Genomic DNA, 26,327 nt, shown 5'->3' with positions numbered 1-26,327 from the left:
CTGAGGACGAGCGGGCGGGCCAGAGACGGTAGGGAGGAGGGTGAACCAATGGGACCCGGGGCTTCCAGCCGGTAGTCCTCTGGCGTGAAGGTCCCAGGCTCTGGAGCCAGCCGCCCTCGGGCGCCTTGGGGTTCCCATCTGTGAAGTGAAGGCTCCCACCTCTTTGGCCGCTGAGACCTTTACGTTCTGGAGGTCTGTACGACCCAATGCCCTGGGCCCGGGGCTCCAGTGACCTTGGGCAGGTTACTTCCGGTCTCTGCACCTCAATTCCCCACCAGTAAATGGGGGCATGGCTTCCCAAGAGCCCCTACCTGGCCCAGTTGCTGGTAAATGGAAGTATGTGTTCAAGGAATGGGGTCACGCTGGGAGTGGGGTGGTTGGGCCTGGAGAGAGCAGGCTTGGGGTGCAGCCTGGGGGTCGGGGGGGTGTGGGTGTTTGGTGCAGGGGAAATCTGGCCAGGAGCCATCACACTGTGGTTTCTGATATATGCATTCCCCTCCCCCACATCCCATGTCCTGGGGAGCCTTCCCTGATCCCAGATAGGCGAGAGGGCGGTGCTTCAGGATCAGACACCTGGGGGCACTCGGAAGGATTTGACTCTCTAGTGGGTCCCAGGGTTCCCGACTGAGGCACTTGTGATACCTGTTTTCCCAGGCTGGGAGAGACCGCCCAGCAAGATCATCACCGGGTAGGAGTCCAGCAGAGCCATGAAGGCAGGTGTGGACGGGTGCAGGCCCCAGGGGAGGGGATGAATGGAATGGGCTTGGCAGTTAAGTGGCAGTTTACAAGGATAAGGGCCCTCGAAAGGCGGGGGCATAGCTTGTGCAAAGTAAGGAATTTGGGTGGTGTGTTTGAGGAATGGCAGAAAGATGGGTGCGGCTGGCATAGGTGTAGAGAGAACTCATCCTATGTCCCATACCTGGCTGGGGATAGTCAGGACCAGGCCTGGGGACCCTGCCTCCCCATTGGCTACTTGCATACTGAAGTAGTTTAGGCAGGGGGTGTCCCACGCACAGTACCAGTGACTGGTGAGGTGGGAGGGGTGGGCAGAGGCCACCAGGGCCCTGTTTGCCCCAGGCTTTGTTTTGCATTCAGGCCTCCCCACTCAACCCCAGCTTTATGCCCCCACCACCTGGGCTCCAGCCATGCTTCACACATCCAGCCTCAGCCTTTTGTGCAAACTGTCAACCCTCCTCCCATCTCTCTAGAAGCTTCCTCTCCATCCAAATCACCAGGTCCTTTGGGACTTCAGGTTTCAGAGATGGGCTGCTGTTGCCCCTCCTTCCTGCCCAGTCTCTGTCTAACGGCACAGCTTAGGAAGGGTCTTTTTGGAGCTCGGGGGGGATGGGCCCTGCAGAGCCATGGGGCTCACTGGGACCTGGGGCCCTGAGTCGTTGTGCAGCCACCAATCACTATGTGACTCTACAAGTTCTCAAACTCCTCAGAGCCTCTATTTCCCCATCTGCAGGATGGGGTGATCAGCCCTGGCCTCATTCCCCAAAGAGAGACTGTGCTGGGGCAATAGTCAGGCTTATCTGCTAAGTCCTGTCTCTAGCATTGCGTGTTTGAATGAAAGAAAGAGAGAGAGGAGGGGGTCAGTTTAGAGGGGCTGGGAGAGTACCAGGGGCTAGTGGTAGACCAGGCCTAGGGCATTGGCTGGATGTGGGGAGTCTCTTCCATTTTCCGGAGCCCTCTCTTCTTCCCACCCGGTTCTCCCTTGGCTGAGCTCAAAGCCACCCGCCACTGCCCAAACAAGTGGCCTCTGTTCCCAGGGGAGGGGGAGGGGAGGCAGGCCCTGGGCTCTCGGCCCGCCTGTCCAGCGCTGACCCTGGCCCCCCCCGCCCCTCACTCTGGCTCTTAACCCTTGGGGGCCTATGGGTCTTAACCCTTGGGGGCCTGGACTGGGCCCTGGGCTCCTTGAGGGCTGGTGATCCTTGCCTACCACCTGCCCCTGCTACCCTGCTTCAGGCTCCCAAAGGTTCTGTCACATCAGGAGCAGATGGCGTAGGAAATGGGGAAGGAAGGAGGGAACGAGGGTGGGGGCAGGCTGGAGCAGATATGGCCGTGGACACTTAGAGAGCACTTGGCCTAGAAGCTTCTTTCACAGATGGGGAAACTGAGGCCAAGAGCTAGAAATGAGGCTAGGATCACAGAGACCCCTGATGGGGGTCAGGACAGGTTCTGTTTTGTACTCCAGCCTCTCTGGGGGAAAGGAGGGAGAAAGAGGGAACATCCTTTATTGCATACCTGCGCTGTGCTGGACGGTGCACATTTGTCAACTAACAATTTACATAATTGCATAAGACGAGCAGCACCCTCCAATATCATAGTGGAAGAAACTGAGCCTTAGAGATAGCTGAGTAATAACATCAGTGAAAATGAGGTCAGCAAACATGCCTGTAGCACTGCTGTAGACACTTTTATGCATATTATTATTGCATTAACAATTAACCAATTTCATCCTGCCAATAACACAAGAAGTTAGGTAACATTCTACAGATAAGGAAACTGAGGCACAGAGAGGCTAAGTAACTTGTGAAAGATTACAGTGGGAGGGTGATAGAGAGGCAGTGTTAGGACTCAGGTGTTCTTTGCCTCCTTTGTCTGACTTCGCCTAGATCTTACTCTTTGAGCCCTCCTAGAGCTGAATGAGATGCTTTCCCCTGGGTGGTGACCTAGGCAGCTTTGAACAGAGTGTGACCCCAGCCAAGCTGACCAAGCCCCTCCCTCTGGAGCAGAGTCCAGTCCCTCAGGCAGCTCTTGTCATTTCCTCTTCTGGTCTTGGGCAGGTTAGAGTCAGCATCCTCCATAGCCCTGTGCAGAGGAGTGTTATGTTTTAGAAAGGAGTTCTGTGCTAAGGGTGGCCACTCCAGGGAGCTGAACAGCATAAGGATTTGGCGTGTGGGGTGACATCGCCGTCCAATGTACATGCCCCACAAAACTCAGAGCCTGCCCCTGAATCAACCCTAGTGTCCCCAGCTCTGATCAGAGAGAACATTTTGTCTACCTGCCCCCAATCCTGGCCAGGCCCTTAGACCTGTACATTCCAGCCAGGGATCGGAGGATAGTCCCAACTCGAGGCAGGTGACCCCAGATGTGAGGGACAGTAAGGGGCAGTGCATGGTTTGTGTTCCACGTGGCCTTCCTGTGGAATGTCTCTGTTTCTCTTTCTCATCCTTGGGCCATAGTACAGAGGGGGAGAGCCTGTCCCATATTAGGACATGTGTCCTAGATCATTGCGACAGTCAAAGAGTGGCTGGGAGGGGACGTGGAATTAAGTGACCAATTCAATAACAAGTCATTATTTAATAGTAGTAATAATAGTAATGGTAGCTATTATTTCTTGGAAGCTTACTAGTACCAGGCAGTGTGCTAAGCACTTTATATACTGAATTCATTTAATCCTCAAAATAGTCTTATGAGGTAGGCACCATTCCCATTTTACACATGAGGAAACTGAGGTTCCAAGAAGTTAAGCGATTTGCCCAAGATCATCCATTACATAGAATAGCTGGGAATCTCAATTTCCATTTCTTCACCATGAAAACCCCAATTACTGGGAGGCATTGCAGACAGAGGAGGTCCACATCCAGTCCTACCCTGGGAACTCTTAGTCAGTGACAGACAGAGACTAGAGGGCCCCCTGGTCAGGTGACACTGCTGGTGACCAGCTGTGGATCTGGGATGCCCTCAAGGGTACAAGGGTATCCTGCTTGCAGACTGGACTAAGGCCCCAGCCCTGGGATGAGCATGTGGAGGTCTGGTTTCTGCTATTGTCATATTCACCTTGGCTCTTGTTCATACAGTGATTCTGCCAAACCCCATTTTGCTGATAAGTCTAAGGGCAGTAGCAGGTGGTGACTTGCTTGCAGTCTCCCAGTGAAGGAAAGCAAGAGCGGGCACTGGAACCACGGCAGGGTGCTCTGAGGCCTGCACTCTACCCCTCTGCCTTGAGCTTCCTTCAGACCCAGCCCACACTGCCTTGCTACAAGGTCCAAGTCTTTTCTCCTTGACCAAACCAGGAACCTGAGTCCTGTTGGGGTGCTGGGACTTTGCTACAGCAGAGCATCAGTAACTGAACCACTCTGGAAACACGGTTCCAGAGCCCAGAGACGGGGACCACCTGTGGTCCAGTGTGTGGGATCCAGGGCCAGAGGGCCTGGAAGATTGAGGCATCAGTGAGTCGTCCCTGAGGGGATGTGTTAAAATCTTCCACCTGTCCTTATCTTCATTGTTGTGAGGGCAAAGGTAAAGGCCAGAAGGTGGGAGAGGATCAGGATGGCCACTCCTCTGTTCTCATTCTCAGGGTGGGACCAGGGGCCACACCTGGAATCTTGGCTGTCAGTGGCCCTTGGGGAGCTTGGGCTGGCCCTGCCTCCTTCTGGCCAGGCCAGTGCTGGGGTGGCTTAGCCCCCAGGACAGAAGACCAGAAGCAAGCCTGAGCTGCTACTGCGCTTTGGCCTTCCAGGTGCCAGGGTCTTCCCTGCCAGCTTTCTTCCTACTGGCCCAGCGAGCACTGCCCTACCCTGGGATCCCTCTCTCCCCTCCCCAACCTGTAATGCACAGGGCAGGGGTCTTCTGTAGTCAGGCGCACAGTCAGGAACCCGGGGTCTGTCTCAGGCTTCCAGCTCAGTGAGAGACCTTTGGCTGGGCATTTAGCCTCACTGGATTCAACTTCTCTGGAGCTTCAGGAAGGGGCAGTAAGAAGCAGCTCTGGGGACCCGCCAGGCTTACCAGCCCCCAGATGTGAATCAGACAAGACAGAACAGGTGAGAGATGAAGTGGGCTGGGGGGAGGGGGCCGTTCCTCTCCTCTCCACTCCCTCTACTCTCCACACTGAGCAGCTAGAATTTTAAAATTCTGAGTCTGAGATTCTAGGCTGAAGAGATTTGAGGATTTTAGGGTTTTATGTGCCTGTGAGTCCCAGCTTCTGAATTTCTGAAATTCTAGGTTCCGAGATCCTAGAAAGTCTTGAGTTGGGCTGGGTCACCCCGGAGTTGAGGCTGAGGCATGTGCCATGCTTCAGCCAGGTTGGTGGCAGATGGGCGAGGCCTGGAAAGTTTCTCAGTGCTGGCTGGTGGGTCAGAGGCTCAGCTGGTTTCCAGGCGCCGGGTACTCTCTGCACCTACCACCCCCAGCACACATCCGGCTGCCTCCCTTTCAAGAAATCTGGGAACCCTACAGACTAGGTGGTAGCAGAGGGGGCAGTCAGTCATTTTACAGTGGGGAGAGATGGGCCAGGCCCCCTCTGCATTCATGGGTGATAGTGGGGCTGTTCCCATGGACACCAGGGTGGGGTTGTGGGGAGGCTTAGGGAGGGCTGGTGGCTGGCTGATTCAAAGAGCAAGGTCAGGGTCACACTGCTGGCCATTGGGGCCAGTATGGAATGTGGCTCAGCAGGCCCAGGTCAAGCCTTGAAGGGACAGAGCCAGGCTCAGGGGCCTCTGCAGAGAGTGGTGGACAGAAATCAGGATCCTGAGGGGAGGTATGACCTGCCTTAGGGTGCAGAAGGCTGGGCTTGGCCGAGGGACTTAGGAGTTGCCACCCCAGCTCTCTCCCATGCCTTCTGGGGCTGTTGGCACAGCAGCTGCACTCAAGAGGCCACAGGGCAGGAGCAACTGTGCCCCTCAGGGAAGCATGACCCAGCCAGGATCCTGGCCAGGCAGTCGTCCAGGAGAAGAACACTGACAGCCAAGATTCCAGGGTGTGGCCCCTGGTCCTCTCCACCTTTGGGACATGACACAGGTGCCCTTTGGGAGAGAGGAGTGTCCTTCTGGAAGACTGCCTGGCCGGGCTGCTGGCTAGGTCATGCTTCCCAGCCCTGGCCTGTAGCACATCCCTCCAGTGGGTACTCCATGCGGGTATAGTCAGCACTTCTCATGGGTCGGGGCAGGAGGGGCCCAGTTCTGCACCCCTTGATGTGTGAGCTAGGTGAGGCTTTCAGCCACTGGTCTCAGTCTCTTTAATGGGGACCTTTATCCACATGGGCTGCTGTGTGGGTTTGCTGCTTAAATGCAAGTTTGTTCCCAGTGGCCACAGTGTGCCTGGTAGGGAGAATGGGTCACCCTCCACCCCCAGGAGCAGAGTTGGAGACTGACACTTTTCCAGATGATAACAGGACAGCTCTGGCGCAGGGGCTCCCGTGCGTGGTGAAGGGCTACCAGAGCCTTGGCTAAGGGCTTCCCTCCCCTGCTCTGCCTGGGGCTGCTCTCTTCCTTCTATCTCTTTCTTGGCTCTAAAGATGGACGTGCTAAGCCTAGGGAGTCTGAAGATCCAGGGACTGTCTAGTGGTTCTGTTCCAGTTTCTGTTCCAGGGGCATGAACCAGGACACTCATTTGCCTCTACTGCCTGTGGCCTGAAAACCCACATTTCTCAGTGCAGAACTGGCTTAGCCCACTTGGAGGTATGTGGGGAGTAGGGGGGAGGTTGCTCCAGTATCCCTAAGGTTGCCTGAGGCTCCCCTCTCCCCAGTTCTTCCAAGGAACAGGCTGGAGGTATCTGAGCTCAGGCTAGGGGGGCTGATGTCTGAGTCATGGTCCTGACTTGCCATGTGGCCCTGGCTAGGTTCTTGCCCCTTCTGGTACTGGGACTCACTTTCATTTCTAGAAATGGGGAAGGTTGATTTGGTGGTTCCTAAGTGCCTAAGGAGCAGGTGGTTGGGTTGTGTGGTCCTGGGAGAAGGGAGGGCTGGGGTCTGGCTAGTAGAACTATAACTGGGTGGGACTGGGTGGAATGGGAGGCACCTCGTGCTAGGAGGCTGGAGGCCCGGTTCTAGCCACACTTTGGCCACTGATATGCAGTGGGCAAGTAACCATGGGCAAGTTGTCATTTGCCTGGCTCTCTGTGTGTAAAATTAGGAAATGTTCATTCAGTCGACAGATAGTCACTGTGTGCCATCTTTGGGACATAGGTATCCCTGGTCTTGCCTTGAGAAAACACCCAGCCAAGGTTGGTGAGAGTATGTATGTGACAGACACAGTCACAGATGGTGACATCTGGTGTGATCAGAACTGTGACCATGGGAGTCAGAGACTGCTTACTGGAGCAGGCGACGCTTGAGTTTGAAGGGTGAGGTAGAGAAAGATGTTCTGGGCAGAGGGAACTGTGTAAGCAAAGGCCTGGTGATGCAGTGCTGATGTTAGAGCACGAGAGTGGAGGGAATGAGACCAGAGGGGAGGGACAGGTGGCAGGAACCAGTGAGTGGAAGCCCCTTGAGCCCCACTGGGTAATGGGTGGTCAGGGAAGGGGTAGACAGACAGGAGAGGCAGCCCCTGTCTTAGGGCTGAGGATTGGTCCAGAGACTCCTAGAAGTCTGGAGTGGTGGTTCTGACCTGCTCTGGGGAATGGTTGAGGGGGACTGAGAGTCACACTTCCCCTGTGTGGGTGAGGGCTTCCCCAGCAGTGTTTATGGGGCCGGCTCAGCAGGAAGTTCTGGGGCAGCCTCAGAGGTTGAAAGAAGGGACAGGCCCTGCCATGGAGGGTGCCGGGGAGCCTCAGAGTCAATCTCTGTCACCTAGACCACCAGGCTGAACCTGCACACCTCCCTCCTCCAATTGCCCCCTCGCTCTGCCCATCTATCCTGGCAGCCCCTGTCCCAAGCCTCCTGAGCAGGGTGAGCTGGGGTCAGGCCCTGACTGAAGGCCTCTCAGCCCAGCCCTCTGCAGACCTTGCCCCTGGCCATCCTCTTCCTGCCTCTGTGTGTGTGCCCAGCTGCAGCTGCTGTGGCTCAGGAGGCTTCCTGGGCAGTGATTTGAGGTGGGGGTTGGGGGTGGGGGCACTTCAGGAGGGTGAGCAGCAAAGGCTGAAAACACTGGAAGGTGCCACATACTGAGTGCCTGCAGCAGGCCGGGCCTTTGTAGATTTCCGTTCATACATTTCACAAATACTATCGATTGAGCATTTTCTAGCATTATGAACTCCCAACCCTGTGAATAAGACAAGGTCTGTGCCTCTCAGTTAAAAAGTCTGACTTTAACAAATAAATATCCATATAATATAGTGTCTGGTAGTGACAAGTGGGATGCTGAAAAATGAAACAGAATAAGGAGACAGAGGCTAATGGGGTGCTTTTTAGGATAGAGTGGTCAGGGAAGAAAGGCCTTGCATTTGAGGAGGTACCCGAATAAGTACGAGGAGTCATGCAGATGTCTGGGAAAGAGCATTCCGGCCAGACGGAGCTTGGGGCCCAGCAGTTGAGTGGGAGCATACAGACACAGACTGCACAGGCCTGACAGGCAGGCTGCTGGCTTTGGCTTTTACTCTGAGAGAGGTGGGAAGTCACTGGGGAGAGAGAACTGATCAGATCTGGGATTTGCTTCATTCCTCCCTCACAAGCCTGCAAGGTGAAGCTATCCTAATCCCATTACATAGATGAGAAAGCTGAGACTCAGAGACGTTAGGCGAATTCCCAAATCCCACAGCAGGAGGAACCCCTGCCTATGCCTGTCTGTCATGGTTTGCTCCATCCCCAGAGCACCCTGCTGTCCTCCATGACTTCCTGTTGCCTGGACGGTAAGGACCATGGTCGTAACATGGCCTTCAAGGCTCTCCTCAGTCTGCACTCAGCCTCCCTCTCCCTCTGTCATTTGACCTCCCCATGTCCTCCCTGGGCCCTGCCTGTCTCCACACTGTCTCCTTGAGAGAACCCATGATTCAGATTCTGGCTTCTCAGTGACTTTGAGCCCATTACTTAACCTGTTTGAGGCTGTTTCCTTATCTGTAATGTGGCCTGAAGCCACCTGTGTGCCAGGTTGTTGGAAGGATTTTATGAGGCAAGCCATGTGATACGTTTAGCATGGTGCTGGGTAGATGGTAAGCACTCCATAAGCACCACCTCTTGTTGCTGCAAGCAGGGGTGGCTAGATCAGGTGAGCAGGTTCCAGTGCTCCCTGTGGCCCACTGGAGAATGGGTTGCAGAGGGAGACTGAGTCAGGGAGTCTTTCCTGACTGTTGTCTGGTTATATAGTCAGGGAGACTGAGGTCACACATCAAATTGCAGGCCAGAGCCTGTGGGGCTGGTCCCCCTGTCTCCCTCTCTCCCTTCTGGCCCCAGCCCCGGCCCCACCCATCTGATCACCCTCCCCAGCCAATACAGGCAGCTTCTCCTTTCACCCTTTCACGTGCCAGCAGTAAGGGACCCCCTTATCTTCTGTCTTCTGCATACCAGGGGCCAGCTAGAGAGGGGGCAGATCTGGATCCCTGTTCCCCTGGGCCCCTAGTTCTGGGATGCAGAGGAGCCCACCAAGTCCCTCCTCCTTGGTGGACAGGAGCTTCAGGTTCCCAGTGAGCTCACAGAGGAGCCAGCTGGCGGCTTCCCCTTCCCTCTGGCGGCACTGGTTGGTGCCTGGTCTTGGCCCCCAAGGCACATGGCAAGGGCCTGTAGCTTGAGCACTGGTGCCGTGGCATCCATCCAGTCCCGCTGCTTGTGATTCTGTGGTCAGCCCTGTGTACTCCCATCCTGCTGCGGTCAGCCCCGTCTCTTCCTGTTTCTGCCTCATTTACGGTATTCGGAGTCCTGGGGCAGTGGTCACAGGAGGACCTTCCTGGAGTCATCCTGTGGCTCCTCAGGCTGCCCCTTGCCCTCTGTGGGAGGAGGTGCCGTAGGAAGTCCCCAACCCTTGCCCCTGTAGAGTGTGTCTGTGCCTGAGGGCCAGGGGGCAAGGCCAGTACCCTCCCCCCGCCCTGCCGCTGCCATCTTGCTGATGGTGGGAGCACCCCAGGTCTCTGTAGGTGTGAGGCTGGTTGGGTCACCTTTCAGGGTGGGAAGGGCCTGAGCTAGTCAGAGGGTGAGGGCTGGGAGAGTGGGGAGGAGCCTGGAGTGGGGCTGTGGAGGGTGGGGTATAGGAGCTATGCTGCGTATCAGGTGAGCCCAGCGGGCTGGAGTGTGTCCTGGTTGCAGGGGGCAGAGGCAGGAGGCAAGGGTGAGGGCCCAGAAGTCCAGGCAAGCTGAGGCCTGGGGTGAATGGGGGCAGTGCAGATGCAGGGCAGGAGTGTGCCCAAAACATGGTAAACAGGAAGGAGTTGGGAGAAGGAGCTGTGGTCCCCAGACCCATTTGGGACTGGGGTTATGTCGTGGGGCCAGAAGGGCATAGTATGCAATAGACCTTTTTTTTTTTTTTGAGACAGTTTCGCTCTTGTTGCCCAGGCTGGAGTGCAGTGGCACAACCTCGGCTCACCACAACCTCCACCTCCCAGGTTCAAGCAGTTCTTCTGCCTCAGCCTCCCTAGTAGCTGGGTTTACAGGAGCCCACAACGACACCCGGCTAATTTTGTATTTTTTAGTAGAAATGGGGTTTCTTCATGTTGGTCACTCCGATCTCGAACTCCCGTCCTCAGGTGATCCACCTGCCTTGGGTTTACAGGTGCGAGTGACTGCACCCAGCCATGACAGACTTTTTGACAAGGCCTGAAACCAAACCACTGAACTTTCAGCTTCATTTATTTGTGAGTGAGGGACTTTAGACATTCCCACTTCATCCCACACCTCCTTCCCTACCTGACCCTCTTTTGGGTTGGGACTTGTGCATGAGGGGGCCCTGGATGAGGCTTAAGGCATGGTGGGTGGGAGTCAGGGCCAGGGTGGGGTGTGATGGTATCTGGAGGACAAACCTTGGGGACCCTGGTGTCTGGAGTTTATTAATGAGCCCCAGTCCATTTCCCATGGGAAAGTCCCACTGGGCCGTACTCTGTGCTGCTGGCCACCAGTGCCTGGCAGGGAGACCTTATTTGATAGCTTTGTCTTAGACCCTTGGGAGGGTAAGGCGGGTGGGGAGGGGCTTTGGGTCTCAGTCTTTTATTTTCTATCCAGATGGCCTAGGAAATCAACAGTTTCACTTTATAATAGTTCCATTGCTAATCCATGTGTGTTGTACTTAAACGATAAAGCCACTTTAGGATGATGGTTTTGGGGAACGAACTCGAACAAACTCCATCTAATGACTTAAAACACGTTTATCATTTTTTTTTCCTAATTATAAAAGTGATACACAATTGAGGAAACTTTAAACAGTACAGACATGAAGATTGTAGAAAGTGAAAGTCTTTCAAGATTAGGGTTGGAGTTAGCGTGAGGCCTGAGAGTGGGGTCAACAATGCCCACTGTCCCTTAGTCTTTTGTGTCCCTTAGTCGTTAATAAAACTGTGGTTTAGCATTTCATTAGGGTGATGCTGATAGGGCTGCCGCAGTAAGGTTGTTAAAAGGTCCTGCCTCTCACAGGTCCACTCTGTGTGGGTGTGCGTGTTGTGCACTGCACAAAGGTGCCTGGCAGGTGTGTGTGGGTGAGGTGCCGGGAGAAGGAGGACTGAAACTCAGTCTGCCGTCTTCTTGCTCAGCTGCTTCCCCTGTTGTGGGGCTCCTGGAAGAAAAGGAATCTTTTTCTAATTTGCCTAAAGGCCCGACCTGGGTTGAAGACAGCTCTTCTCCCCGCAACTCCCTCTGTCCCCACAGTCCCCAAGGGGAGCTGATGAGTTCACTGTAGGATGGGAGTGTTCCATGCCCTGGGCATTCCAGGAGGAGGTCCAAAATGCTGTGGAGTGGTCTGGAGCTCTGCAGGGGGACATGGCTGGAGGTAGGCTGTGGTAGTTATTGGTGTCTGGGGTAGCTGAGAACCACAGGGTGCTGAGGGAGTCTAGCCCAGAGCCTGGCTACAAGCCCAGCACCCAGGGACAGGACCAGCTAAGACCTTGGAGCTAGAGACAGGAAGTGACTGCCTGGTGACAGAGGAGTCAGCGGAAGAGCAAGCTGGCCTCCAGTACACATGTGGTGGCGTGTCATGGTCATCTGGGTGCCAGGCTCTAGGAGGCAGGGACTGACAGCTCTACTCTGTGGTGGGGAAACTGAGGCTCAGAACATGATGTGACTTGCCCAGGGCTTCAGACAAGAAATGGTGGAGCCAGGACTGGAGCCAGACTTGCCTTGCATGGTGGGTGGGGAGGGGGCCTAGGCCTAGAGCCCAGGAAAGTTGCTGATGGGCCCCTAACTCCCTACCAGCTACTGAGGCAGCTCTTCATTCCCCAGGCCCTGGGGTCCCACTCAGTCCTCACTGCCCTGAGGGCTGCTCCCCATTAGCCACAAGCACTCTGGAGACCCCAGAAGACAGACCACACCACACATGGGCCAGGACAGGAATCTCCTGGTGCCAGGGAGAGTTCTAGGGCAGAGACGTGGCTTGGGGTGGGACGGGGTACTTCAGTATGGCTTCCTGGCACTGTTATGTGGTGGCCACTGGTCCCTGAGAGATGGAAACTCGGCTGCTTGGCCCAGGGGTCGGCCAGCTGCCCACCTGAAGGCTGTGCCTTTCCTGGTGGGGCTGGAGGAGGTGGCTTCTGCAGAGGCGTGGGGGCCACTTCTGCACCCTCTGGGTTGGGAACCCAGCCCCCACTAGTTCCTCATATCTACGGAAGTGTCTCTAAAACTCTTGCCTGAGTGAGCGGAGTCTGGAGAAGGCCCAGGAGGGCAGCAGACCGAAGGGGCCCTGCGCAGAGGTATCACCTGGTGGCTGAGCTGTGGAGGGGCCCAAGAGTGGGGTATTGGACTGTGGGGTTGTTGCGCCCAGTTGAATTGCTGGTAGGGAGCTGTGTATGGTGGGGAGGGGCAGATCCGAGGTGTGGCCTTGGGTGAGGTGCTAGATATATGAGGCCCTGGGAGATATGTGGCCCTTGAGGTAGTGTGAGGTGAGCATTTGTGGTACACTGGGGTGTGGTTTGTAGACCCAGGCCTGGCCAGAGCTGGCTGTATATGTTCTTGGTTCCTGTTGGGGCACTCTGAGGAGTTTGTTGAGGTCTGGATGCAGGGCTCCCTGCCCAGCCTGCCTGTGCTGGGACAGCTGGGCCCCGGGGTAGGGGATGAGGCTGTAAAAGGGAGGTGGTGGTGGTCAAGCTGAGGCCTCAGTCAGGACCCCTGGGCATGCCTTCCTTACTTCACCAGACAGAAGCAATCACATCCTTTGAAAGCCCTGTGAGCTCTAGCAGGTGACCTGGTGAGTTTCTACCTCACAAAGCTTTCATGAAATAGGAGAAGAATCCCAGGCCTTAGATGTGTTATAAGAACAAATGAGAGGCCGGGCACGGTGGCTTATGCCTGTACTCCCAGCACTTTGGGAGGCCAAGAGGGGAGGATCACATGAACTCAGGAGTTTGAGACCAGCCTGGGCAATGTGGCAAAACCCCATCTCTACAAAAAATACAAATATTAGCCAGGTATGGTGCATGTGCCTGTAGTCCCAGCTACTCAGGAGAGGCTGAGGTGGGAGGATCACTTGACCCCAGGAGGCTGAGTTTGCAGTGAGCTGAGATCACACCACTGCACTCCAGCCTGGGTGACAGTGACCCTGTTTCCAAAAAAGAAAGAACAAATGAGGCCGAGCGAGGTGGCTTCTGCCTATAATCCCAGCACTTTTGGAGGCCGAGGTGGGCGGATCACCTGAGGTTGGGAGTTTGAGACCAGCCTGACTAACATGGAGAAACCCTGTCTCTACTGAAAATACAAAATTAGCTGGGTGTGGTGGTGAATGCCTGTAATCACAGCTACTCGGGAGGCTGAGGCAGGAGAATTGCTTGAATCTGGGAGGCAGAGGTTACGGTGAACCAAGATCGTGCCATTGCACTCCAGCCTGGCAAGAGCGAAACTGTGCTTCAAAAAATAAATAAATAAATAAATAAAGGAACAAATGAGATGAAGGAGAAAATCTAGCAGGGGCTGGGCACATGGTTGCCAAACAGTGTGCATTTAGGGAAAGAAGGAAGCTGGAGGGGCTGTCTTTGGCTTAGTCTCTGGGTCATCTTCTTTCTGGGCTGGTGAAACTCAGGTCACTAGTCAGTAGCGGGTAGGGATGTTACCAGAGAGTTAAACTCTGACCTTGGGTTTGAAATGGTAGGTAGAGGACAGAAGGGCAAAAGCATTGGTTCCAGCAAGGGGGACTCAAGCCAGATGTGAAGAAGGACTGGCTGGCAAGGATTAGAGATTCCAGATGACCCTTACCTCTGGACTGGGCCTGAGTGCCCCTGTGAGTCCAGCCAGGTGCTGGTACCACTGTGGAGTGCAGAGGAGATAAGAAGGGGTACAGACTCAGCATACTCCAGGATACATTGGGGATTGGGCAGAGGTGGGCCCCCATGAAATGAGCAACAAAGGAGAGAGCAGAAGCAGGGCTGAGCTGTGGGGCTCAGCCTCAGAGGACTAGGAGCTTGAGGGGGCAGTCAGGGAGGACTTTTTGGAGGAGGTGGCCTGGAGCCACCTGAAGATGGGAGGATGTGGTTTACTCACTCACTGTCATCAGATAATTTCGGGGGCTCCCTGTTTGCCAGGCCAGTGCCAGTGGTGATGTGGAGGAAGTCGTGGACGGGGCCAGCCCAGCCTGGCTGGGGGTTGAGGTATGTCACTGACAACTTGAGCAAGTCACTTCCTCCCTGTGGGTGTTTGTTTCTTCATCTGTAAACGTCAGAGCTGGATGAACTTGAATGACGGACAAAGGAGTGCTCAAGGGCACTGGGAACCATGGAAAGGCTTTGAGCAGGGGTGGGACTGTAGTTGGCACAGTGGGGAGAAGATGATGAAGTACTCAGTGATGTGTCATAGTGGCTGAGGGGCTTAAACCTCTGAGGGGCTTGGATTAGGGTAGAACAAGTGAGGCACTTGCCTCTGTTGCAAAATTTGAGGGGGTGCCAAAAATCTCAGTAATTAGCTGGGTTTGGTCACGAGATCCTGTGTTTCCCGCTATTTGGGAGGGGGAGGTGGGAGGATCACTTGAACCCAGCAGATCGAGGCTGCAGTGAGCCGTGATCGTGCCACTGCACTCCAGCCTGGGCAATAGAGCGAGACCCTGTCAAAAGAAACAAAAATAAAATTTAAAAGCAATAACCATTTTAAAAAAGGTTAGTAATCAAGGTATATAATATTTAATGCCATTTAAAAAATAAAAATTAATGCAAAAAATCCATGATGAGGAAAACACAAAACATCAATGTCTTAAATAAATAGAGGACCAGTATTGATGATTCTGTCTTTGCCTCAGGCTGCAGTGTGGCTTAGCAGAACACTGCTCTAAACTTCTTTTTTCAATTTGCTGCTTTCTCTAGGAAGCCTTCCCTGCCCCAGCCTGGTTGAGGGCCCCCTGGACTGTTTTTGCTGGCCGATAGTATCTGATCCATTCCAGCCTGAAGTTCCTGAAAGGCCAGTCCAGGTCTCAGGTCTGGTTCATGCTTCCAGTGCCTTGAACAGGACTGTCCCAAAGGGGTGTCAGTGCTGAGTCTCCATGTCTTTGATCTTAGCCAGATGCCCTTAGTGCAGGAATAGGAGGGAGCCAGGCTTTCCTCAGGGAGCGAAGTAGTTTCCTGTTTTCCAGATCGTGTCATTCCAGTGGGGTGGTTGGGACCATCATCTGTCAATCTGTGTTAAATCCTTAGCACAGTGCCTGGCCTGTAGATAGCAGATGCTCAGTTTTTTTTTTTTGTTGTTGTTGTTGTTTGTTTGTTTGTTTGGAGCCGGACTCTCACTCCGTTGCCCAGGCTGGAGTGCAGTGGCGCCAGCTCGGCTCACTGCAGCCTCTGCCTTTCAGGTTCAAGCAATTCTCCTGCCTCAGCCTCCCGAGTAGCTGGAATTACAGGCACCAGCCACTATGCCCAGCTAATTTTTTATATTTTTAGTAGAGACAGGGTTTCACCATGTTGGTCAGGCTGGTCTCGAACTCCTGACCTCAAGTGATCCACTTGCCTCGGCCTCCCAAAGTGCTGGGATTACAGGCATGAACCACCACACCTGGCCCTCAGTTTGTGTTTTGAGAGGCCATGCAGAGTGGTTAAGAGTTGATGGCCAGGCTGGTGGCTCATGCCTATAATCTCAGCACTTTGGGAGACCGAGGTATGCAGATCGCTTGAACCCAGGAGCTTGAGACCAGCCTGGGCAGCATGGTAAAACCCCATCTCTACGAACAGATGGAAAAATTAGCTGGGTGTAGTGGCAAGAGCCTGTAGTCCCAGCTACTTGGCAGGCTGAGGTGGGAGAATTGCTTGGGCCCCAGAGGCAGAGGTTGCGTTGAGCAGAGATTTTACCACTGCACTCCAGCCTGGATGACAAAGTGAGACCCTGTCTAAAAAAAAAAAAAAACTGTTGACAGCTACAGTCTCCAGTATGAATAGAGTGTGAACCACAATGCAATGTAAACTGTCCGAGTGAAATTAATGTTAATATTTCATCATGTAAACAATAGGGAAAATTATTGAGATTTTTGCATTCTTGTGTGTGTGTGCGCTAAATCTTCAAAATCCAGTGTGTTTAAAATGTAGCACATCATATTCCAGGGACCACATTTTAAATGTCCAACAGCTGTCTGTGGCTATTGCTGGCTGCTATTGGACAGCATAGGGCTAGACTGTAGTCATCCTGCTCCTTCCTGGGTATGTGGTTAAAGTTATTTAACCTCCCTTTTTATCAGTGTCTTCATCTTAAAACAGGCATAGCAATCACATGTACCTCCTAGGGCTGCTGTGAGGCTTTGATGAGTTAATATAAAGTGCCTGGATACCTGGCATGCAGTAAGCACTGTCGATGTGGTCTCCTCTTGTTTTAAATTGCTGCTTGAGTAGCACTGCCATTTTTGCCAATACTTTCATCTGAAATTCCAGTTACTTAAAGGTTGTTTTTTAAATACTTACTTTTGGGCTGGGTGGTTTATGCCTATAACCTTAGCACTTTGGGAGGTCAAAGTGGGAGGATTGCTTGAGGCCAGGAGTTTGAGGCCAGCCTGGGCAACATAATGAGACCCTGTCTTTACAAAAAATAACAAAATTAGCTGGGCACAGTGGCGTGTACCTGTAGTTCCAGCTACTCGGGAGGCTGAAGCAGGAAGATTGCTTGAACCTAGGAGTTGGAGGTTGCAGTAAGCTGTGATTGCACCACTACACTCCAGCCTGGGCAACACAGCAAGACCCTATTTCAAAAATAAAATAATGCTGGGCACAGTGGCTCACACCTGTAATCCTAGCACTTGGGGTGGCTGAGGCAGGTGGATCACCTGAGGTCAGGAGTTTGAGACCAGCCTGGGCAACGTGGCAAAACTGTGTCTCTACTGAAAATACAAAAATTAGCCAGGCATGGTGGTGCGCACCTGTAGTCCCAGCTACTCAGGAGGCTGAGGCAGGAGAATTGGCGCTTGAACCCAGGAGGTGGAGGTTGCGGTAAGCCGAGATCGTGCTACTGCACTTCAGCTGGAGCTACAGAGTGAGACTCTGGCTCAAAATAAATAGATAAAATATAAAAAAAAAAAAATATATATATATATATAGATATATATGTATTAATCTGTTTTAATCCTATCCTAGGCAGTGACAATCATAAAGTTTACTTATGATAAATATCTGTTTATGTGTTTGTAAGATGTAAAATGTTCATGAATACCTGCTGAAGCCATTATGCAGAGCACAGCAGTTTTCAAGTTAACCCTAGCGTTGGCGGACCTGACTGCTCTAGGCCCTGGGAATGGGGACCTGTCCATGCCACCCCACTGGTCCCTAGCCCCACAGAGCCCTGGCCATCTGCATAGCAAGGGTGGTGGCCTGTCTAGGGCTATCCTGTTTGTTCTCCTCCTGCCTGGAGCATCCTGTTTTGGTCTGTTTTCCTCAGCCTCCCCTACATATTTAGGGGCAGGGCCCCGGGGTCTCATGCCCCTGACTCAGTTACCCCACTTGTGCCCTCAGCCCACTCCATGGTCCCCAGAGTTAGTGGAGAGGGTCCTGTGTCCCTGTGTCCTCTAAGGTCCCCCACCTCTCCTGGCAGGCTCTGTGTCAGGGAGACCTCTTTGGTCATGGGGCTGCATCGTCCCTTCCTCACCCTTCTGGGGCTGTCCCTTCCACAGCCTGCCCCTATCCACATCCCAGCACTGGTCTTATGGAGCCAGAGAGTGGGGAAGTCTTGACTCATCTTTACCACCTGTGCAGCCTCCACACACAGACAGGCCTGTCTGTCTGCCTTCTTCTCCCTTCAGGAAGACCTTCCTCTGGTCTGACCTGTTGCCAGCTTCCATGAGCATGAGGTTCCCTGACTCCCTTCCTCTTCCCTCTTCCTTCTCTTCCTCTTCCTCCACCTCTTCCCTACCTCTTCTTCTTCTTCTTCTTTTTTTTTTTTTTTTTTTTTTTTTGAGACAGGATCTGGCTCTGTCACCCAGGCTGGAGTGCAGTGGCTCAATCACAGCTCACTGCAGCCTCCACCTCCTGGGCTCAAGTGATTCTCCTACCTCAGCCTCCTGAGTTACTCGGACTACAGGCAGACACTACCATACCTGGCTAATTTTTATATTTTTTGTACAGATGAGGCCTCCTTATGTTGCCCAGGCTAGTCTTGAACTCCTAGACTCAAGGAATCCACCTGCCTCAGCTTCCTAAAGTGCTGGGATTACAGGCTTGTGCTGCTGTGCCTGGCCCCCATCTCTTCCTTTTCCCTGTCTCTTTCCCTCTTCCCCTCTCCTTCTCCTTTGGCATCTCAAAGTGACCTTGCTTTATGGGCTTTCTCCTCCATCCCTGTCCTTGCAGCTCCCGCCCTGGACCGAAATGAGGAGCCCTTCAGAATAGCTGCTGTCTCTGGGAGGACCCGGGTGTCCTTGGCAGCCCAGCTGGTGAGTCAGGAGGTAGAGGGGTGGGAACAGGGCTGGCTGTGGCAGGCTAGACCTTAACACTGAGGTGGGGAGAGGGTTGATGGAGGCTGACGTCTGATAGCCCATTTTCCATTTTGAGAACTGAACTTGAGAGGCAGAGGGTGAGGCCCAGAGAGCTTGCTAAGAGCCTCCCAGCAGGCCTTGGAACCTTGGAACGGGCAGGGGTATGGGACAAAGGGACAGGGCAGGGGCCAGCAGGCTGGGTTGCGGGTCGGGGTGTATGTGTCTCCTCATTGGAGTCCCCTCCTTGCCTGGCAATTTCGTTATCTTTCTCATTCTCAGGCTCTATTCGTGATTATCACATTCTCTTTTAATTTTTATTTACTTTTTGGAAAATGATACAAAATTAAAAAGATACAGAAGGGTATAGTGTCTCTTGCCTTCCAAGCTGTCAATTCCCCTCCCCAAACACAGTTTCATATGTATCCGTCCAGTTTGCTGTATTTATATTTGCATATATATACTATATATATAGTTTTTCTTTAACCCAGATATTTACGTAACACTGTTCTCCATCTTGCTTTTCCACTTAACACATCTTTAATATCATTTTATGTGAAGTTTAGAATCTGCTGGTCTCAACAACTTCCAGTTGGTAATTTTAGTTGGGATGGTGTTAAAGTTTTAGCTTAGCCCCAGAGGAACTATCATCTGTATAATGTTGAAGTGAAAAGCCTCCAGCCGGGCGTGGTGGCTCATGCCTGTAATCCCAGCACTTTGGGAGGCTGAGGCAGGCGGATCACGAGGCCGGGAGTTTGAGACCAGCCTGGCCAACATAGTGAAACCCCCTTCTCTACTAACAAAATACAGAAAATTAGCTAGGTGTGGTAGCAGGCACCTGTAATCCAGGCTACTCAGGAGGCTGAATTGCTTGAACCCGGGAGGTGGTGGTTGCAGTGAACCGAGACTGCGCCACTGCACTACAGCCTGGGTGACAATGTGAGACTCCATCTCCAAACAAAAAAAAAAAAAAAAAAAAAAAGAAAAGTCTCCCTTTCCCCAGAGGTGGATTTTCAGAGAAGCTGGAGTTTGATGTGCAGGGCTCCTTCCAGGATCTAAAGAGGGGCCCGAACAGTGTGTGCATGTGGTCATGTGTTTTTGTGATTTTTGTAAAAGTGATACCCTTAAGGAGCATGTGTTGGTTAGTCCCTTTTGCATTGCAATCAAGGAATACCCTGAATAATTTATAAAGAAAAGAGGTTTATTTGGCTCAGGGCTCTGTAGGCTATACAAGCATGGCACCAGCATCTGCTCAGCTTCTGGTGAGGCCTCAGGAAGCTTTTAGTCAGGGTGGAAGGTGAAGGAGGAGGAGACACATCACATGGTGAGAGGGGGAGCAAGAGAGAAGCCAGGCTCTTTTAACTAGCTAGCTCTATGTGAGCAAAGAGTGAGAACTCATTTGTTACTGTGGGGAGGGCACCAGGCTATTCATAAGGGATCTATCCCTGTGACCCCAACACCTCCCAGTAGGTCCACCTCCAACATTAGGGGTCACATTTCAACGAGATTTGGAGAGGACAAACACCCAAACCATATCAGAAGGCACCTAAATTGTGTAAGCTTCAGGCCCCATAAACTTCAGGCCCTTATGAACTCTGGATCTTCCTTCCCTTCCCTCCTGTCCCTTCAGTCCTTAGTTTTCTTCCTGGGAGGAAGCTGGTAACTGTCACCTTACCCCTGTGTGTCTTTTCAGAGATACTTTGTTCATTTACCAGTAGCTGCACACTGCTCCATGTTCTCCCTTGTTTTTTTTTTCACAAAGAGAGAATGTTACACAAACTGTTCTGTATTTTCATTACTCATTTAACAGTGTATCTTGTAGGTCATCCCATTCCGGTATGTAAGGAGTTTCCTCATTCTTATAGCCATTCAGTATTCTATTACAAACTACACCGTAATTTAGTTAACCATTCTCCCACTGATAGAGTATTCTATTGTATGACTATACCATAATTTAGTTAATCATTCTGGACATTTTGTTTATTTCCATTCTTTTGCTATGAAACACAGGCGCTGCAGCCAGTAACCTATATAGGTCAATTCTGGCAGGTGCCAGTAAAAGTGCAGGCTAAATGCCTACAGGTAGCTGGGTCAGCCATCTGCATCTCTTTTTTCTTTTCTTTTCTTTTTTTTTTTTTTTTTTTGAGATGGAGCCTCTCTCTGTCGTCCAGGCTGGAGTGCAATGGTGCTATCTGGGCTCACTACAACCTCCACCTCCTGGGTTCAACTGATTCTCCTGCCTCAGGCTTTCAAGTAGCTGGGATTACAGGTGCCTGCCACCATACCTGGCTAACTTTTTGTATTTTTAGTAAAGATGGAGTTTCACCATGTTGGCCAGTCTGGTCTCGAACTCTTGGCCTCAGGTGATCCACCCACCTTGGCCTCCCAAAGTGCTGGTATTACAGGCATGAGCCATCGCGCCCAGCCCAGACATGTGCATCTCTTAGGGCTTTCATGCCTAGAGGTATTCCATGGCCAGGGAAGGGATGCCTCACTGCATTACCAATGCTTGTATTTTCCAACTTTATTGCTCTTTGACAGTCTGATAGGTGGAAAGCAGTATTTCAGAATATTTTACATTTGTATTTCCTAGTATGGGGGAGGTTAAGTTCCTTTCAGATATTTAAGAGCCATTTATATTTTCCTTTCTGTAAATTTTTTCATTCATACTCCTTGCCCATATTTCTGTTAGATTATTGACTTGTTTCTTATTTCTGCATGCTTTTCAATTATTAGGAAAATGAGCCCTTTGTTTGGAATATGAGTGGCAGATATCCCCTAGTTTGTCAATTAACTCTTGGCTTTGCTTTTTACCATGCAAGAGTGCTTGATTTTTGCAGAGTTGAATATTTCAGTCTTTTCTGTGTGCCTTCTGGATTTGTTTCATTTCCAAAAGCCTTTTGCCTCTCTGACATGATTTAGAAAAATTTTTTTTAGAGGCTGAGTGTCAGTCTATTGCCCATGGTAGAGTGCAGTGATGTGTGGTGGTGTGATCATAGCTCATAGCTCACTGCAGCCGTGAACTCCTGGGCTCAAGCAGTCCTCTCACCTCATCCTCCCAAGTAGCTGAGACTGCAAGTGTGTAGCTGGTTAACTTTTTTTTTTTTTTTTTTTGTAGAGACAGGCTGATCTTAAACTCCTGGCCTCAAGCAGTCCTCTTGCATTAGCCTCCCAAAGTGTTGGGCTTACAGGCGTGAGCCACCATGCCAAACCCTGAGATGATTTTGTAAATCCTTTATTATATTTATTTTTTTGTGTATAAGACAGAGTCTCTCTCTGTCACCCAGGCTGGAGTGCAGTGTTGCGATCTCAGCTCACTGCAACCTCTGACTCATGGGTTCAAGCGATTCTCCTGCCTTAGCCTCCTGAGTAGCTGAGATTACAGGTGCTTGCCGCCACGCCCAGCTAATTTTTTGTATTTTTATTAAAGATGAGGGTTTGCCATGTTGGCCACGATGGTCTCAAACTCCTGACCTCAGGGTATATGCTCACCTTGGCATTCCAAAGTTCTAGGATTTTAGACTTGAGCCACCTCACCTGGCCATGATTTTTTTAAATACTGAAATCTTTGATCCAGCTGTAATTTTTCTTGTAAAGTGTGAGGTAGGGATAGTTTTTTTTGAAAGCATTCCACAGCTGTCCCAACAACTTGATAATCCCTTGTTTCCCCACAAGTTTGAGAGGCTACTTTAGTGCTTCCTAAATTTGTGTATGTATTTGGCTCTACTTTTGAACTTTCTGTTCTGTTTAATTGATTGGTCTATTCATGCGCTGGTATCCTATACTGTTTTAATCACTGTGGGTTTATAATATGTTTTAACATGTGGTGAGGTTGATTCCTACTCTTTACCCTTCCCACCCTCTTCCTGCTTCCAGAATTTTCCTGACTCTTCCTGCTTATTTATTTTCCCACATGAATTTTCAAATCAACTTGTTTAGCTTCAAAAAAAATTCTATGTACATATTTAATTGGATTGTGTACATTTATAAAGTAACTTAGACATCATTAACCTCTTTATGCTGTCTTCTATCCGGAATTTACTATGCCCTGCCATTTGTCCAAGTCTTCTTTTTGTCCCTCAATAACACACCCAATTTTTCTTCCTATAGCTGCTGTTTATCTCTTATGAAATTTATTCTCAGTGTTTTCTATTTTGTGATGCTCTTGTAAATGGGGTCTTTCATCCTGGTTTCTACCTGGTTACTGCTTATAAATGTTGATTTCTGTTATATTAATTTTGTTTGTTGTTTGGGTTTTTTTTGGAGACAGAGTCTTGCTCTGTTGCCCAGGCTGGGGTGCAGTGGCATGATCTTGGCTCATGGCAAACTCTGCCTCCCAAGTTCAAGCAATTCTCCTGCCTCAGCCTCCTGATTAGCTGGGAGTACAGGTGCATGCCACCATGCCTGGCTAATTTTTTGTATTTTAGTAGAGACGAGGTTTCACCGTATTGCCCAGGCTGGTCTCAAACTCCTGTTCTCAGGCGATCTGCCTGCCTCATCCTCCCAAAGTGCCAGGATTACAGGCATGAGCCACCGTGCCCAGCCAGTCTATTATATTAATTTTGAACCCAATAACTGAAGTCCTTACTGGTTGTGATAGTTTCTCAGCTGAGCTTCTTGGGCTTTCCAACTCAATACTCACATTATTGGCAATGAATGGATAGTTTATTTCTTCCTTTCTGATTTTAATACCTCTTGTTTATTTTTGTTGTCCAGAGCTTTCAGAGCAATGTGAGGAATAATAATAACAGTGAAATGGATACCCTTTTCTCATTTAGGAAAGTATCAATTTATTTCTGTTTTAGTAAGATTTTGTTTGTGTAAGTAAGCTGGATATTGAATTTTATTCTATGCCTCTGCAGTGTCTGTGGAGATAATCAGATGACTTTTCCCTTTTTTTTTTTTTTTGAGACAGAGTTTCGCTCTTGTTACCCAGGCTGGAGTGCAATGGCGCGATCTCGGCTCACTGCAACCTCCGCCTCCTGGGTTCAGGCAATTCTCCTGCCTCAGCCTCCTGAGTAGCTGGGATTACAGGCACGCGCCACCATGCCCAGCTAATTTTTTGCAGTTTTAGTGGAGACGGGGTTTCACCATGTTGACCAGGATGGTCTCGATCTCTTGACCTCGTGATCCACCCGCCTCGGCCTCCCAAAGTGCTGGAATTACAGGCGTGAGCCACCGCGCCCGGCGACTTTTCCCTTTGATCTGCTCATTGCCTCTTCCGGTCACCTTCTCTTCACATCGCCTCTTGACTCCCACCAGGCTAGGAGCTCTTAATTGTAGGGTGCAGGGGTGGAGCCTGAGTCCTCATTGCCTAGTGCCAGGCGATTTTGAAAGAACGAATGAATGAATGGCCTTAGTGGTGAGAGGATTTACCCAATTCCAGGGCCAGGCCCCCAGAGGCCATGTGACTGAGGCTGGCTTTACTCACCTCCTACAGCATTTCACTTCCTCCATGGGCATAGGGGTAAGGGGAGGCTAGTCTGGGCTCCCAGACTGGGCTTGCAGGAGAGACCAGCAGTGGTGTCCTTCAACGCTTGCTAAGCGCTTATCCTGGCCCTCACTGGGAACTGGTGCCTCAGAGAGAATTGGCCCTGCCCTGGGTCTTGCAGAGGGCAGTGGGGAGGAGATACCAGACACAGCACCAATCATGCCACTGGCCAGTCTCACGACAGTGGCTGAGGCCGTGTGTTGGGGTGTGGGGTGGTGCCGATCCCAGAGATCATGGAGGGTTTCCTAGAGAAGAAAATGTGAGCTGGATGCTGGGATAGCACAGGGGAAGGGGTGAGGGGGTTCAGGCAGGGAGAAGAACCTGTGTATTCAGAGATCTGGCAGTACCTGGCCTTGTCTAGCACATGGAGCACAGGGGAGGAAGCTCTAGGACAGAACTTGAACCCATGGCTTGAGAGGGCCGTGCAGGCTGCTGGTGAGGGGACCACTCTCGGCAGCCCTGCCTCTGACCTGTGCCTGTTTGTCTATTCCAGCTCTGGACAGAGCCCTGCCAGTAGGGCCTCTGCTGGCAGGAACCATGGCAGAGGCTGGGGATGCTGCACTGTCGGTGGCTGAGTGGCTGCGGGCATTGCACCTGGAGCAGTACACAGGGCTCTTTGAGCAGCATGGCCTGGTGTGGGCCACTGAGTGCCAAGGACTCAGCGACGCCCGCCTGATGGACATGGGCATGCTACTCCCTGGCCACCGCCGCCGCGTCCTGGCTGGCCTGCTCCGTGCCCACACCCCGCCGGCCCCCGCACCCCGCCCCACCCCACGGCCCGTGCCCATGAAGCGCCACATCTTCCGCTCACCACCTGTGCCCGCCACTCCACCTGAGCCGCCGCCTGCCGCTGCTACAGTGGATGAGGGGCTCCCCGCCGCCCCGCCCATCCCGCCCCGGAGGAGCGGCCTTCCGCCCACGTGCTTCGCCGCCCAGTCCGCAGCCCAGTCCGCAGCCCCGTCCACAGCCCCGTCCACAGCCGTCCGGGACCCGGTGCTGCCCCCGCTGCCTGCTAAGCAGCATTTGGCAGAGCTGAGCGTTCCACCCGTGCCGCCCCGCACCGTACCCCCCCGCTTGCTGGTGAGGTGAGTGGATGCCACCCAGGGTGGGAGGCTCACGGGCAGTGGATCCCAGAGGCTTGATGAGGAGTTTGTGGCCTTTGGTGCTGGGATAAGAAGGGCGCTTCAGAAGTGCAGGGAACAGCTGCGCAAAGCTCGGAGGAGAAGAGAGCTGTCTGGGAACTCGGGAGGAGGGGAGAGCTGTCCAGGTACTCAGTGTAGTGCTGGGGCTGTTGGGCGCCTGACGGTGAGGCCTCTAGATTTCTGTCTTGGGTGGCTGGGTGGCCAGTGGTGCCGTCACTGATCCAGAGACCCAGGAACAGAAGTGAGTGTGAGAAGAAGTCGAGTTCAGCTTGGGACCTGGCAGGCGTGAGCTACAGCAGGGCATCAGGAGGCAACACATGGAGGAAACGGAAAGCTGGAGGCTTGGGGTGGGGCTGAGGGGACTGCCCAGGTCCTGGTGCTGTGCTCTTTCACACCCTGCTCGCTTCTCCCACTGCCAAATGTCACCAAATCCCGGGACACGTCTCAGGCCTCATCCTGCATGCCCTCCCTCTCAGAACTGTTTTCCCTCCTGGGCTCCTGGTACCCTGTGTTTTTCTTGAGTTTCCCCTAGCTCCCATGGATGTTCCATGTTAATCTCCTTCACAGGTGCCCTCCCTTCCTGCCATCTACTAGGGTGCCCGGCTGTCAGGGAGCATCCCCAGACAGGGTAGATATGTGTTCAGGGTGAGGGGGATTTGGTGGAGCACTTGGGTGAAGTCAGGCTAATCTTGGAAGCCTTCTTAGAGGAGGAAGGGGTGTGTGGAGAGCGGTCTCCTGGTCCCCGTTGTTTGTTGTGGGGCACTCTGCTGGGCTCTGTGCTTCCATGGTCTCATTGATGCCTGCATCAGGACTCCTGGGAGATTCGTGTGCTGGCTTCATGCAGGACAGGAACGAATCTGAGAGACAGCGGGCAGGGGGGCCCTGGCTGCATCGAGGCCAAGTGTATAGGCAAGGGGGCCTTGTAGGGAGGATCTGGGAGATTCTTCCCACCCAGGGAGGAGCATTAAGTCAGGGGGCCTTGAAAGCCGAGCTAGTGCTGTGGTGTTTTGAGTGTTGATTGGTGGAAGCACAAAAAGGGTACATGCTCG

General features: G+C 52.3%; 1 protein-coding gene across 8 annotated transcripts in view; it reads left to right on the top strand.

Annotated features, from left to right (window-relative positions):
• Positions 1–26,327, top strand: part of ARAP1 (ArfGAP with RhoGAP domain, ankyrin repeat and PH domain 1) — a 66,198-nt gene that overhangs the window by 300 nt on the left and 39,571 nt on the right. For 4 of the 8 annotated variants that reach the window (XM_032258841.1, XM_032258840.1, XM_032258839.1 and 1 more), the window contains exons 2-3: positions 18,524–18,606; positions 24,630–25,221. In XM_032258841.1, the coding sequence (XP_032114732.1) occupies positions 24,674–25,221 (548 nt within the window). In that variant the 5' untranslated portion in view covers positions 18,524–18,606; positions 24,630–24,673. Of the gene's footprint in view, positions 1–465; positions 4,770–11,315; positions 12,485–14,352; positions 14,372–18,523; positions 18,607–24,629; positions 25,222–26,327 lie in introns of those variants that run through there. The other 4 variants (XM_032258836.1, XM_032258834.1, XM_032258835.1 and 1 more) reach the window with 4 other exon arrangements.

The sequence above is a fragment of the Sapajus apella genome, unplaced genomic scaffold (genome assembly GCF_009761245.1).
Source record: "Sapajus apella isolate SASKATOON/1434 unplaced genomic scaffold, GSC_monkey_1.0 scaffold106, whole genome shotgun sequence".
In the NCBI taxonomy this organism is placed as follows: Eukaryota; Metazoa; Chordata; class Mammalia; order Primates; family Cebidae; genus Sapajus; species Sapajus apella.
The sequence above is the reverse complement of the archived record's forward strand: the minus strand, read 5'-3'. Positions and strand labels throughout refer to the sequence as shown.